At 33.3% G+C, this 11860-nt stretch overlaps 1 protein-coding gene across 1 annotated transcript; it reads right to left on the bottom strand.

Annotated features, from left to right (window-relative positions):
• Positions 1 to 2860: 2860 nt before the first annotated feature.
• LOC114413759 (homeobox-leucine zipper protein HDG11-like) lies at positions 2861 to 6781 on the bottom strand. The gene is made up of 10 exons (XM_028378306.1): positions 6332 to 6781; positions 6122 to 6239; positions 5853 to 6041; positions 5296 to 5778; positions 5126 to 5227; positions 4842 to 5051; positions 4591 to 4774; positions 4241 to 4509; positions 4053 to 4142; positions 2861 to 3948 (listed from the first exon to the last, which is right to left on the bottom strand). The coding sequence occupies exons 1-10, from the start codon at positions 6439 to 6441 to the stop codon at positions 3562 to 3564; spliced, it is 2142 nt and encodes a 713-aa protein (XP_028234107.1). The 5' UTR covers positions 6442 to 6781; the 3' UTR covers positions 2861 to 3561.
• Positions 6782 to 11860: the final 5079 nt, after the last annotated feature.

The following is an 11860-nucleotide window of genomic DNA, read 5'->3' as shown; positions in this document are numbered from 1 at the left end:
TCGGACGCTAGTCCCCGTGTAAACTTGTAGTTAACTTCATTAATTGAAAGGGCAAACTTGTTTTACATTGACAATCAATTAAATCTCTATTCTGTCGTATAAAAACATTATTTTAATTAAATTAAATAAGAAAACCTAAAAAAATACTCTGATGCTTATTACACGATTTATGCTATTTTAGGGACTTGGCACAAGGATGTCAGATCATTCCTCTAGAGTTGCAGTGATAGTGTGGGAATTGATCAATGAGTATCGCAACATGAAAAGTAGCATGCTCGGGTGGAAGCTCTTCCTCCGACAATGAAGCGTGTTGTTGTTGTGTTTAATGTCAACACTGCGATAAAGGAACTTTTTGGATGTGATCAAACCGCTAATTATTGAGTTTCAACTTATGAAGTCCGGATTCTTCATAAATGAAAAATATGGTGTCGTATCCATGTCAAATAATAATATTACTCTGATACATATCCAAAAAAAAGTGTACATTTTTTATTTTTTTATTTTTTAAAATGTTGGACACGATTTTGATAAGGTATACGACTCTGAATGACTAACACGGCTACATAAAAGTAATCTGTTTGACCCATTTTTTTTTTACTTTTTTATATTTTATAATTTCAAAATTTTAACTTTTAAAGTTTTTAAAATAAAAAGTCTCAGCCATGCTTCAAAATAGCTTCAATACAGATTTTTCTTTACCTATATTTAATATTCATATTTTTTTTTGTCTTAAATATGCTTTTAATGCCAGTAAATTAATTTGGATATGTCTGTTTCGGTGGAGGGCATGGGGCAGTGGGCTTCCTCGGGTTGGTCTTGGATACGGAGGTGGCGGCGTCCACTGTTTGGGTAGGAGGAAGAGCTCGTTACTTACCTTTGTGATACTACAGGTGGGGCTATTTTATGTAGAGACACGCCTGACGCTTGGAGTTGGGTTGGTGGTGATTTCTCTGTTCGTGCTGTATACGAGTTGCTTCTCTCTAGATGTGAGTCCAGTGGTGACCCCTCTGGGCTTGTGCAGCTCCAACTAAGGTTCTGACTTTTTCTTGGAAGCTTCTGCAGGGTCGGCGTCCAATGCGTTCTGCTCTTTTACGTAGAGTAGTAGTATTGGATGACGTGGGTTGTGTCTTTTGTGAGCATGACTGGGAGGACGTGGATCATTTATTCCCTGGGTGTAACTTTGCATATAATGTTTGGATAGCTATTTATAGTTGGTTGGGGTTCGTTATGATCCAACATAACCAGGTGAAATATCATTATGTTCAGCATGGTCTTGTGTGCAGGGGAAAACGACTTAGCAAGGTTTGTCATTTTATCTGGCATGCTACTTGTTGGTGCCTTTGGCTCCATAGGAATCGCATCATCTTTCAGGAGGAACAAGCAGATGTACAGTTAGTTGTATGGCACATTTAGACCATTTCATGGACTTGGTTTAAGTATAAATGTTCTTTTTCTGCCGGTCTTTCTTTTGCTAATTGGTGTAATCATCCTTTGGTTTGTCTCCGAGGTTCATTGCTTTGGGCTCTACTTGATGTAATATTTTCATCTTATGGGTCACAATTCTTGGCCTTTAATAAATTTGTCAGTAAAAAAAGTTAGTTTTTTTTTTTCAATTTTACAATTTTGATTCTGGAAAATTTATTTTGCTCATTTTTTACTTTTTGAATTTTTTTAAATTTTAACGAATTAAAATTTTAAAAATACAAATTTACCGAGGAAAAAAAATAAAATATCTAAGCTTACTTTTTTGTCAACAAAGAAAACTGTATTAAGGAAAAAATAGTTTTTAGATTCCATGTTTCACGGAATCTAAAGTATGTATCAGTATCAAACACTAGTTGAAAGCACAATAATAAGGTTTGGGTTGGAGAAAGATCGTTTAAAGATCTGTATCCAAGACTGTATCTGCTCTCTAAGAAGTGAAGGAAGCATCAGTGGCAGAGTTAGCATTGAGCACTCTTTACCTGGGAGGAGGAGTTGGTCCACAAACTGTTAGCCGATATACCACACATCTCTTTGGAGCCAGGAGCATTGGATGGTTGAGTAAGCTAAGGAGACCAAGATAATAGCCCCAAAGTTGTCATTTAAATAAGATTCACGAGGCAATTATTAACTACCTACTCGTGATCAGTTGCACAAGAGAGGCCTGCAATTTGATAATCTACCTCATTCATGTGTCTTATGTAATGACCAACTCGAGGACATAACCCCCTTTTTGTTAATTGCAGTTTTAGCTCAAAAATCCGGTACGCTATGCCGGGATGACTAGGAGTCTCTTCTATTATCCCAAATGATGTCAAATCCCCTTTTACATAGGGGAATTTGTAAAGGGGCGCCGAGTTAAAAGGCTCAGATTTATTTTCTGGCATGTCACTATTTGCTGTTTATGGAATTTGAGAAACCGTATCATCTTCAGAAATGGCTCTGTGGAATTTTTGGCGTGCATAGCTCAGATCAAAACAATCTCATGGAAATGGTTATTGTATAAAAATGGGATTAAGTTTAGCTTATTCTTCTCTTCATGGTGTTGTTGCCCTCTAAACTACATTTTAGATTGATTTAGAGGATTTTTTTTGTGAGCTCACAGATTAGCTCTAACTTACGATGATAGTATAGTTCTTATTTATTTTTTGGAGGTTATGGTATAGGGACAATCTGTACAACTTGTACTGTCTTTTGTATAGTTTCACTTTTCCTATTAATGATATCTATTCTATTTGCCTTCCAAAAAACAAATAAAGTTTTGTCTAAATAGTCGTAACATATTAAAAAATTCAAAGGGATATTTACAAAATCATTAAAGTAATAAGAAAAAAATTACAATTAAACCAAACTTTTATTTAAATTCAATTCTATCTTGAAAATACATGGCGAGCACTATCAGCATCTTCAAGAATCCGTATGATAATTATCTTCACATTTTGGCCATGCGGATTAGTTTCAATCAAGGTACAAAAACATTCAACATGGTGAGCACTAATGATGTCAAGCCGAAAAAGGCATCCGAACTGTCAATATCTATCTGCCTCCACCACCTCGTTATATTCATGATTTCATTCACACTTTCTTTTTTCCTTCAATTTATATTGGGAGAAAAAAATGAGTTATTACAACAAAAGGGGAACAATAAATTATGAACAAGAAGTCAATACCCGAACCATACACATTTTTCTTCAACTGTTGGTTAATCTGGGAATGTGGAGAAGATAAAGGCCATATATGGTGCGTTCTTGACTCCTAAGATTTCTACTACTTTCAAAGCTAATAAGCAAACTAGGAAACAAATAAAGGCCTTACCCACTCATGCACCCCAAAAATAGACCTTACCTATAATGCCAAAACAATGGTAGTTGATGTGAAATGTAACACAACTTCAACCTTGAAAAAGCGAAAAAATAGCTAGCTCTACCACCACCACCACACCAACAACTAGCAATAGTAAATAATGAGGCTTTTTCTTCAGATGAGAAAGCGTTCGAAGTCCCAACTAACCCAAAAAATATTTCTCCCACCAGCAGAAATAGACATATTTAAGGATGGCATGAGCAAATTCATCAGGAACTAGGTAGGACAACTTAGGGAAGACTTTATTTGCTGGACAGTGGAGCCAATAAGATTGTTAACAGTTGTCACCGACTCCATATTGACCTTAGCAGATGGCAAGCTGCTCACTAGAATTTGGAATGCAATTGTAACTAGTGAACCACCAGACCTTGCTATATTCCTGTTTGTGTTTGAGCTAGTTGATGCTCCATCTCCTTCCTGGTCAGGCTGACCATCAGGCAAAATGGTAAATCCATTTGGTAGTAGGGGAATGTATGAAGGGTCTTCACCACTTACTGCTGTGTTGATGGATGGCAGATCAACTGGGCAATAAACCACAAGTGAACCATAGGAATCTATGCAGCTTTCTTGTAGTATTAACATGTTCTGACTGTTGTTGAAAGCCTATATATGCAAATGGACAAGGTAGAAATTATTTGTAAAACCGAGAATTCTAAAAAAATAAAATGCAATCGAGTTAATTAGGAAGGAGAGGAAGACCGTCTTACTCGAAGAACTGATATACAGTTACCAGGGTGCAAACCATTTGCTATGTTGGCAACCTCTTGAACGGCATTACCGTTGGAAAGAACATCCCACTAAACGGACAATAAAAATAAAAAAACAAATGAATAACTTTAGAAAACCTCTCCTAGGTCACAATATCAAATAAGTCGATTAAATTGACTATGTCAACCTGAGGTCTTTTGTTTTCATCCTTGAAGAAATTAAAGACAGTGTGTGGAGGGGTGGGGAGCCAAATGGTAGTGGCTGCACTTAGCACCACACCATTAGGTTGTCCAGGATCTGAGCTTTTGTGGACAGTGACTCTTACTACGATTTCATTCAACCCAGAGAGCGTGGTCCATCGATGGCCACTTGATGTGCTAATGCTGGCACAAAAATCGGTGACCATCCTTTGAGCAAGTTTCATCATGCTCCTCTTGCCCTCAGGAGATGAAATTACTGAAATTAAAATCCCGTGTTATCGCAAGAAAATTAAACATTACATTGCATTACAAAGACGGGTGAATGATATTTATATACCTCCTCCAAGATTATCCCGGGTAGGATTGCTTGTAGCCATCAGATAAGTAAATCTTTCACACATCCTCTGGAGGGTAGTAAGCCATCTTTCAGCTCCAAATGCCATCCCACTATAAATAAGATTTCTATAAAGCCGATGAGGAAGAGTTTTATCTTCAATCTCTACGTGTTCAATCCAAGTAATCTACATGACAACCTAGAAATTAGAAGAGTAGCTATAAATGTCACATCAGAGATTGGTTAACATTTACCTTGGAATGCCCATCAGGCATGTCCTGGATCAAGCAACCAGAAGGACAACGATGAGACCGAAACTGAGGAGCAAAGTGGCTATCTTGGGGAAAATCATAAGAAACGTCCATTACTGCCCATGTGCCCTGCTCAATTTGCTGACAGTAACGCAGGAAGTAAAACTCCCGAGTTGAAACAAGTGGAGAAAGCACTTGCAACTCTTGATACATCTGAAAATAGAAAGAAAAAACTTAAGTTTCATGCATTGAGGGAAATGAGTCATAAAATAATTTAAACAACTCACCAATTGTAAAGAACCACTGCAACTGCCCATGACCCCAGAAGATATGACTTGAATAGTCCTTGCCACTGAGACAATTGTGGGAAAAAGTTGGATCCATTTGTTCTGCAAAATCAATTATGAATTTAGAAAACTCAATCACATTCTACACAAAAAGAATGAGAACAACTTACTGGGTCCATAAACATATCAACCAAAGCTAAACTATTCAGTAATACGACTCCAGAATCTCGGGATGCTTCAATTCGAACATTAGGATTCTTGGAGCGAGTATTGGGCTTGGAGAACATTCTATCATAGGCATCAGAACTAAGAACATCTCTACGGTCGACGTTTGATTTAAGCCACAAGGGTTCATTTGTCTGCACGAGCCTGAGAAATTCTTCCATGGCATTGGAGGCAATGTCTGACATGAGAGACTTGTCCATGTCCGAAAGGCAAGGAGGCTGATAAGGCAAATTTGGCATGGATGAGGAAGTCCCAGCAGGAAGAAGATCAAGATTAAGGGAAGGAGCAGGAGCCGGACCAACCATCCCTTGGTTTCCAAAACTCGCCATTGATAAGTCCAGAGACGATATATGAATAGGCTGGACCGGCGGGAGTTGGGAAATTGGTCTTCCAATGTACTTGGCAGCAATGCTAGACACTCTATCAAGCTGCAAATTAAATTGTTAACCATAAGAAAGGAGTAAAAAAGAAAAAGACAAGTTTTTGACGATACGAAATTGACCTCTTCTTTGAGGTGGGCATTCTCTAATCGCAACTTATGGTCATTAAAATAAGAATCGTCATTGAGAGGTGGGCCACCACAAGAAGGGCAGATAACGTTCTTCAAGGCCTCCCTGATGGCTATGTTCTCGCAACGTATCTTGTCATTGTCAGCTCGAAGAGCACAATTGTCAGCTCTTTCGTGTTGGGCCTGATTTGGAACAAAATAAACAACCAAGTCATTAGACAATAGACATGCATGAACGCAGAATGATGATGATGATGATATACCTTCATTTGGGTCCTCCTATTTTGGAACCAGAACTTAATCTGCCTCGGGGCCAGGCCTAACTCCCTGCTTAATTGCAACCTTTGTTTCTCATCTGGATGGGGGCACTCTTTGAACATTCTGAAACATTGAATTGAGTCGAGTCGAGTAAAGTGGCAATAATAATAAGCAGTAAAAGGAGCTAGCTAGCTGGGAGTGGAAACAAGGCTTACGACTCAAGCCTCTGAATCTGATTGGCAGTATGACGATGATAGCGTTTCCTCCTCTCTTGGGAATCCGAACCATCTTGCTCCCCTGGGGACTGCGACCCACCGTACTCCATTTTTAATTTTCTGTGACTACCCAACTTTCGGGAGAGGTGGCTGCAGGAACTGGAAGGCAAGGGTGTGTATGACTAACTATTCATAACACGGGACTATTATTGCAACGTACGTGTAGAGCCATAAGTTAAGGAAGCAACAGCAACAGCAACAGCAAGGGAGGTTTTAAATTTGGGAACTATACGTATGTAAAGGGGTGGGTGTGGTATTGATCTCTTTAAATGCTATGTAATGGGTGGGTTGTTTTAAAAGTCCAGCACACTTAGTGGTCTGGCAAACTGCTTGTTCTTCAGCAAGAGGGCATTCCTCATTCTTTAGCTTATACAATATTATTTGTCCAAATTTCGTGTTCATTGACTATGGTGCATATTCTTATCAAGTAAAAAAATATATATGCATGCGTCTATCATATCCAATAATTCATCATTCCCCAAAATATGCAATTATAGGAAACAAATCCGTCATTTTTCTTCCGTTTTATTTTAATGTTCAGAATTAAAGACTGACTCTCCCCGCCCTCATTTTTTGGCGATCTAATAAATTACAAGCCAGTATAGGAAAAGTACAACGTAGGGTTTCAGTTATAAAAGCAAGATTGGGTATCAACTATATCAAATATGAGCTTCAAGTTTCTGGAAATCTCTCGGCTATATATTGAATACGAAATCTTAACTTAACAAAACTACATTATGAAATACGCCGAGTAGATGGTAAGAATAAATCTACCAATCATCATATTAATAACCGAGTAAGATTTTTTGGTAAGAATATTATATTCAGTATTAACTTATCCTCTATGGCTATATAAATGTTCATTGTATTAAATGTTCTGTGTGTAAAATCAGACATCATATATTTTTAACTTTTAAGTAAGAAAATAAAACCATATAAATTTATTTCATAGAACTAAATCAATATTTCCTCATCATAAGGTGGTCAGGTGGATTTGCATGATCTATAGTACTCCTGAATTCAAATAACTAATTCGTTTCTTCTTCTTTGTTTAACCTGATGATATATGTGACTTCCTATTTGGCATCCAAATAATCTCTTCCCATCCTGTTGGCTCATTTAGGAGTAAAGTGATACCTCCAGTTGTGACTTCATGTCCAAGTCAGAAATCGAACACCAAACCTTGGTTAAGAGACCCATGATCAAGTGTTGAATCACTTGTGTCAACAATTTTGATAATTTATTTCTTTATTAACACTTATACTCTTGTTGAAATTAGAAAATGATCATTATTAGCTTGTCTCTTTTTTTTTTAGTACTTTTCTATCAGAATCGAACTCAATCAACATAGTCTAATTGTAAGTCAATTATGATACAGAATTGGGATCCCAATAATACACACATAATCTCTTTACATGTGATAATAATTTCTTTATAAATACTTTTTTAATTCTTGGAAGGTTCCCTAACTTAGACAGAGATATCATCATTCATTTTATATACTTTACTTTTATATATGTGAAGGGATTAAATTAAACTCTTATCAACTATATCTTGTAGATAATTTTTTAAGAACTAACAAGTTATTTGTATGAATGGTACTAAGTTCGATCTTTTTAACTAATTAAGGTCTTGAGTTTGAGTTTTGTAAATGAAGAAAGCATGGTAGGAAGGAAAATTTTCATTAAAGATGGCCAATTAAGCCAGGTTTTTCAATAAAGATTAATTATCAACAAATCTGATAAATATTTCACACTAATATCATAATGAGAAAAAATAACATTATAAAAATATAAACTTAATCGATCTAAGTGTGTTAAATTATAATTTTACATACATTGATTGTTTGTATCTAAATTCATTAAAATTAAACAATAATAAGAAATAATCAAAGTGATTCTTATTTATTTTAAAAAATATATAATACATAAATTTTTATCGATAAGAATGAGGTATGAAATAATTTGGAATTAATAAAAATTTGTGTATATAATTTATATAAAATAAAATTTGATTCTAAAGATAGGATTTGAGATAAAATTATTCAACGACTAATAGTTGGTAAGAGTTGATAACTGCTAAATAATTGTACTTTGATAATAAAAAATGAAGCAAAATTATCTTTAAAATAATTATTTAACAGCCATTTGAGCTTAAATGTTAAAGAATTGATGTTTCGTTGAATTTTGATTGCAAATATAAAAATTGAAGGTGTTATAAGCAAAAAGTGAGAAATAACGAAAAAAAAAAGAAGAAATAAAAAAAGGTCAGCCCAGCATCTCGCTTAGCGCACAGCTCGCGCTAAGCAAGACAGGAGACATAGGCGCTAAGTGAGGCGTTAAGCACAAGAGTCAGAACTCGCGCTCAGCGCGTAAGACGCGCTAAACGCGTGCAACAAAAACAGAACCTGTTAAGCGCACAACATGCGTTAAGCACGCGATCCAACAGAACATAGAGCGCTAAGCGAGAGGAGCCCGCTAAGCGCGTGATCCAGTGGCGCTGAGCGAGGTAGGTTGCACTAAGCGAGTCTACAAAGGCTCAAAGCTCACTTCAACAACTATAAATAGAGAGTCTGACCAAGGGAAAACGACACATCAAGTCTCAGCGCACTCTCACTACTACCTAAAGCCTGAGAACTCTTCTCCTTTCTCTTATCATCTTTATTCCCTTCTTTCTTTCACTAAGCCTAAAAAGTCAATGATGATGCAATAGGAGTCCTTTTCAAGTTTTTCTATTTTTATCTTGCATTTTCATCTTTACATTCTTTTAGGGGTTATACACTCGGGAGAGGGTAACTTCTAATTAAGGTCTAAAGAAAGTATGCATGAATCAGTTTTAGAGGTTAAACACTCGAAAGAGGATAACTTCTAATAGAACAAAAAGAAAGGATTTTATAAGAAAATCATTACTAGAGATAGAATGATAATTTTATGCCCATGCATTTATGCGAACATCTAGAATTTAGACTTCATGTATTTTATTTGTTGAATATTTTCAAAGGAATGTGGAAAATAGATAAATAAAATAGATTTGTCATCGTGAGATAAAAATTTATGGAAACTTAAATATTTTAGATTTATTTTATCATAACATTACGAATTTTGTAAAAGTTTATAATATTTTTCTTTTATAAAAATATTATAAATTATTTTGTCTCCACTAAAAAAATTTTCTCAATTAAATTTATTGTTGTACACACTTCATCACTGCACTTAAAATACTCTCGTTTTAGTTCCTCTATCATCACTTTCAATTTCATTTTGGTCCTTGGAGTAAAAAAAAAATGTAATGTCATTAACCGTGAATGATATATACGGAGCTGATGTGTTATTGATGTATGTTGTGCTTTATGTTTTTTATTCTACACTCATTTAATTTTTGGTTCCAATACTTTAACAATCTTTAGATTTTAATACCGATACTTAAAAATTATTTATTTTAGTTCCTATACAAATATTTTTTTGTTTTAGTCTATATTAACACCTTTCTCTTTTTTTCTTCCTCCTCATTCTTCTCTTTTTTCCTATTTGTTTCCTTATTTTCGTTATCCTTAGTTACACTTCCCTCTAGGATCGGTCCTAAGCCTTGTTTAGAGGTGCAACGAGACATGGCCCACAACGAAAAAAGACCTAATTTTTTTTATAATAATTATATGGTTATGTAATATATTTTTATTTTAGTTTTGTAAATAGATTGGAATTATTGTTTTATTTCATGTCTTTTTTTTAAAATTAAAATGTAACATTAGATTAAAAAGTATTATCATATTCGTTTTTCTGATAACCTTTATAAATCCATATTGAGTAAAATTTCATCTTACCATGACATATTCACATGGTAATAGATCTAGGTTTAAATACATTTTTAATTCTTATAATTTAGTATTTTTTGGTTTTAATCTTTACAGATTATGGTTTATTTTTTATCCTTAAAGTGTTTTAGATAATGCTTTGAATAGTTAAAAAAAGTTAAAACGCTTTAAGAAAAAAAAAATAAATATAATTTGTAAGGAATAAAAATAAAAATAATTTTACAATGATGAAAAGTAAAAAAAAATGTTAAATTACAAGAATTAAAAATATATTTAAAGTATAAACCTATGATAATATACTCAAAGTATTTTGCTTTTTAACAGATTAAGAAAACACGAGCAAAAGCTCAAATCATTAAATAAAATTCATATTAAACATCAGTATATTAATAAAGAACAAAAATATTCATAAGATTTAATATGAACGGATATTTGATCGATAATAGATGATAATGATAAAAATAGATCATTTTCCTCAAGAGACAAAATATAAAAATGAAATTAAATTATAAATATATAATTAATATTTTAAAAATATATAAATAAATTAAAATTATAAAATGTAAATTTATCCAAATTCAATAAAATCCAACTGAGACAAGGATGAGTTAAAAAATATAAATTTAAGGAAAAATTAAAGAATGCCAAAGATATAGATGCCTTTTTTGTATTAAAAAAATGGAATTCTTAGTTTCATCATGTTTAGCTCATTGTTGAAGCAACTTTTGCAAGATTTGAGATGGGTCAGATGTGTAAGTATCTGTTATTATAGAAACAAAGGAGAAAAAAGAAATACTACGTAGTGAAATAGTGTGCTCTAGTTGAAGTGTAGTGTCGCTATTATGATTACGGTGGCTGTGACTCTGTGAGTTCAAAGTTAGATTTTGACAATCACCAATCGGATGCCAGAGTAATAATTTTCTCTCGTAGAAATTGCAGATACATCATACAGTACTAAAAAATATACATCTAACACAATAAAAAATATAATAATTAATTGAATCATAATTATATTTTTTTGAAAATTACATTTACATAACGGTAAACCATGAATAGATAAAAAAATACATGTTAATAATTATATTACAAACATCTTACAATAAGTATTAAAAGTCATTTATATTTATTAATCATTCAATGACATGAAATAAACCCCAAAATAAATTTTTGTTTAAAGATAAAATCTTATCGGTCATCCTTTGGAATAAACTTATAATATAACTAATAATATATACTCAGCATATATGAAATCACTTATTATCAAAACTAAGTTATGACTTATGTTAAAATAACAAGTTTTTATTGAGTGAAGAGGAAAAATAATATAATTATATAATGTATCATATATTTATTTTAGTTTGATTCAATTTTTATAATATAAATAAAAAAATTATACTAAATTACAATAAAAATGCAATTTTTTGTTGGATTATTATTTTTTTAAAATCAATTTGTCAGTTTAATTTGATCCAATTTTGAATAACCCTACATAATTAAAGTCATAAACTTGTGAGTTTGCAGGTTAATTTCTCTCTCTCTCTCTCTCTCTCTCTCTCTCTCTCTATATATATATATATATATATATATATATATATATATATTTATATAATATATATTTGTGAGTTCGTATACAGTATACTGACTCAAAACTTGCAAAT

This window comes from Glycine soja, chromosome 5, assembly GCF_004193775.1.
Source record: "Glycine soja cultivar W05 chromosome 5, ASM419377v2, whole genome shotgun sequence".
Classification (NCBI taxonomy): Eukaryota; Viridiplantae; Streptophyta; class Magnoliopsida; order Fabales; family Fabaceae; genus Glycine; species Glycine soja.
The sequence above is the reverse complement of the archived record's forward strand: the minus strand, read 5'-3'. Positions and strand labels throughout refer to the sequence as shown.

What these genes read in the sequence shown, in the direction of transcription:
- LOC114413759 (XM_028378306.1), bottom strand. Translation starts at nt 6,441, where the DNA reads ATGGAGTACGGTGGGTCGCAGTCCCCAGGGGAGCAAGATGGTTCGGAT. An exon ending in ATGCCCACCTCAAAGAAGAG is followed by an intron (nt 5,779 to 5,852) that starts GTCAATTTCGTA and finishes TTTAATTTGCAG; the next exon opens with CTTGATAGAGTGTCTAGCAT. An exon ending in TGCCTGATGGGCATTCCAAG is followed by an intron (nt 4,775 to 4,841) that starts GTAAATGTTAAC and finishes GTTGTCATGTAG; the next exon opens with ATTACTTGGATTGAACACGT.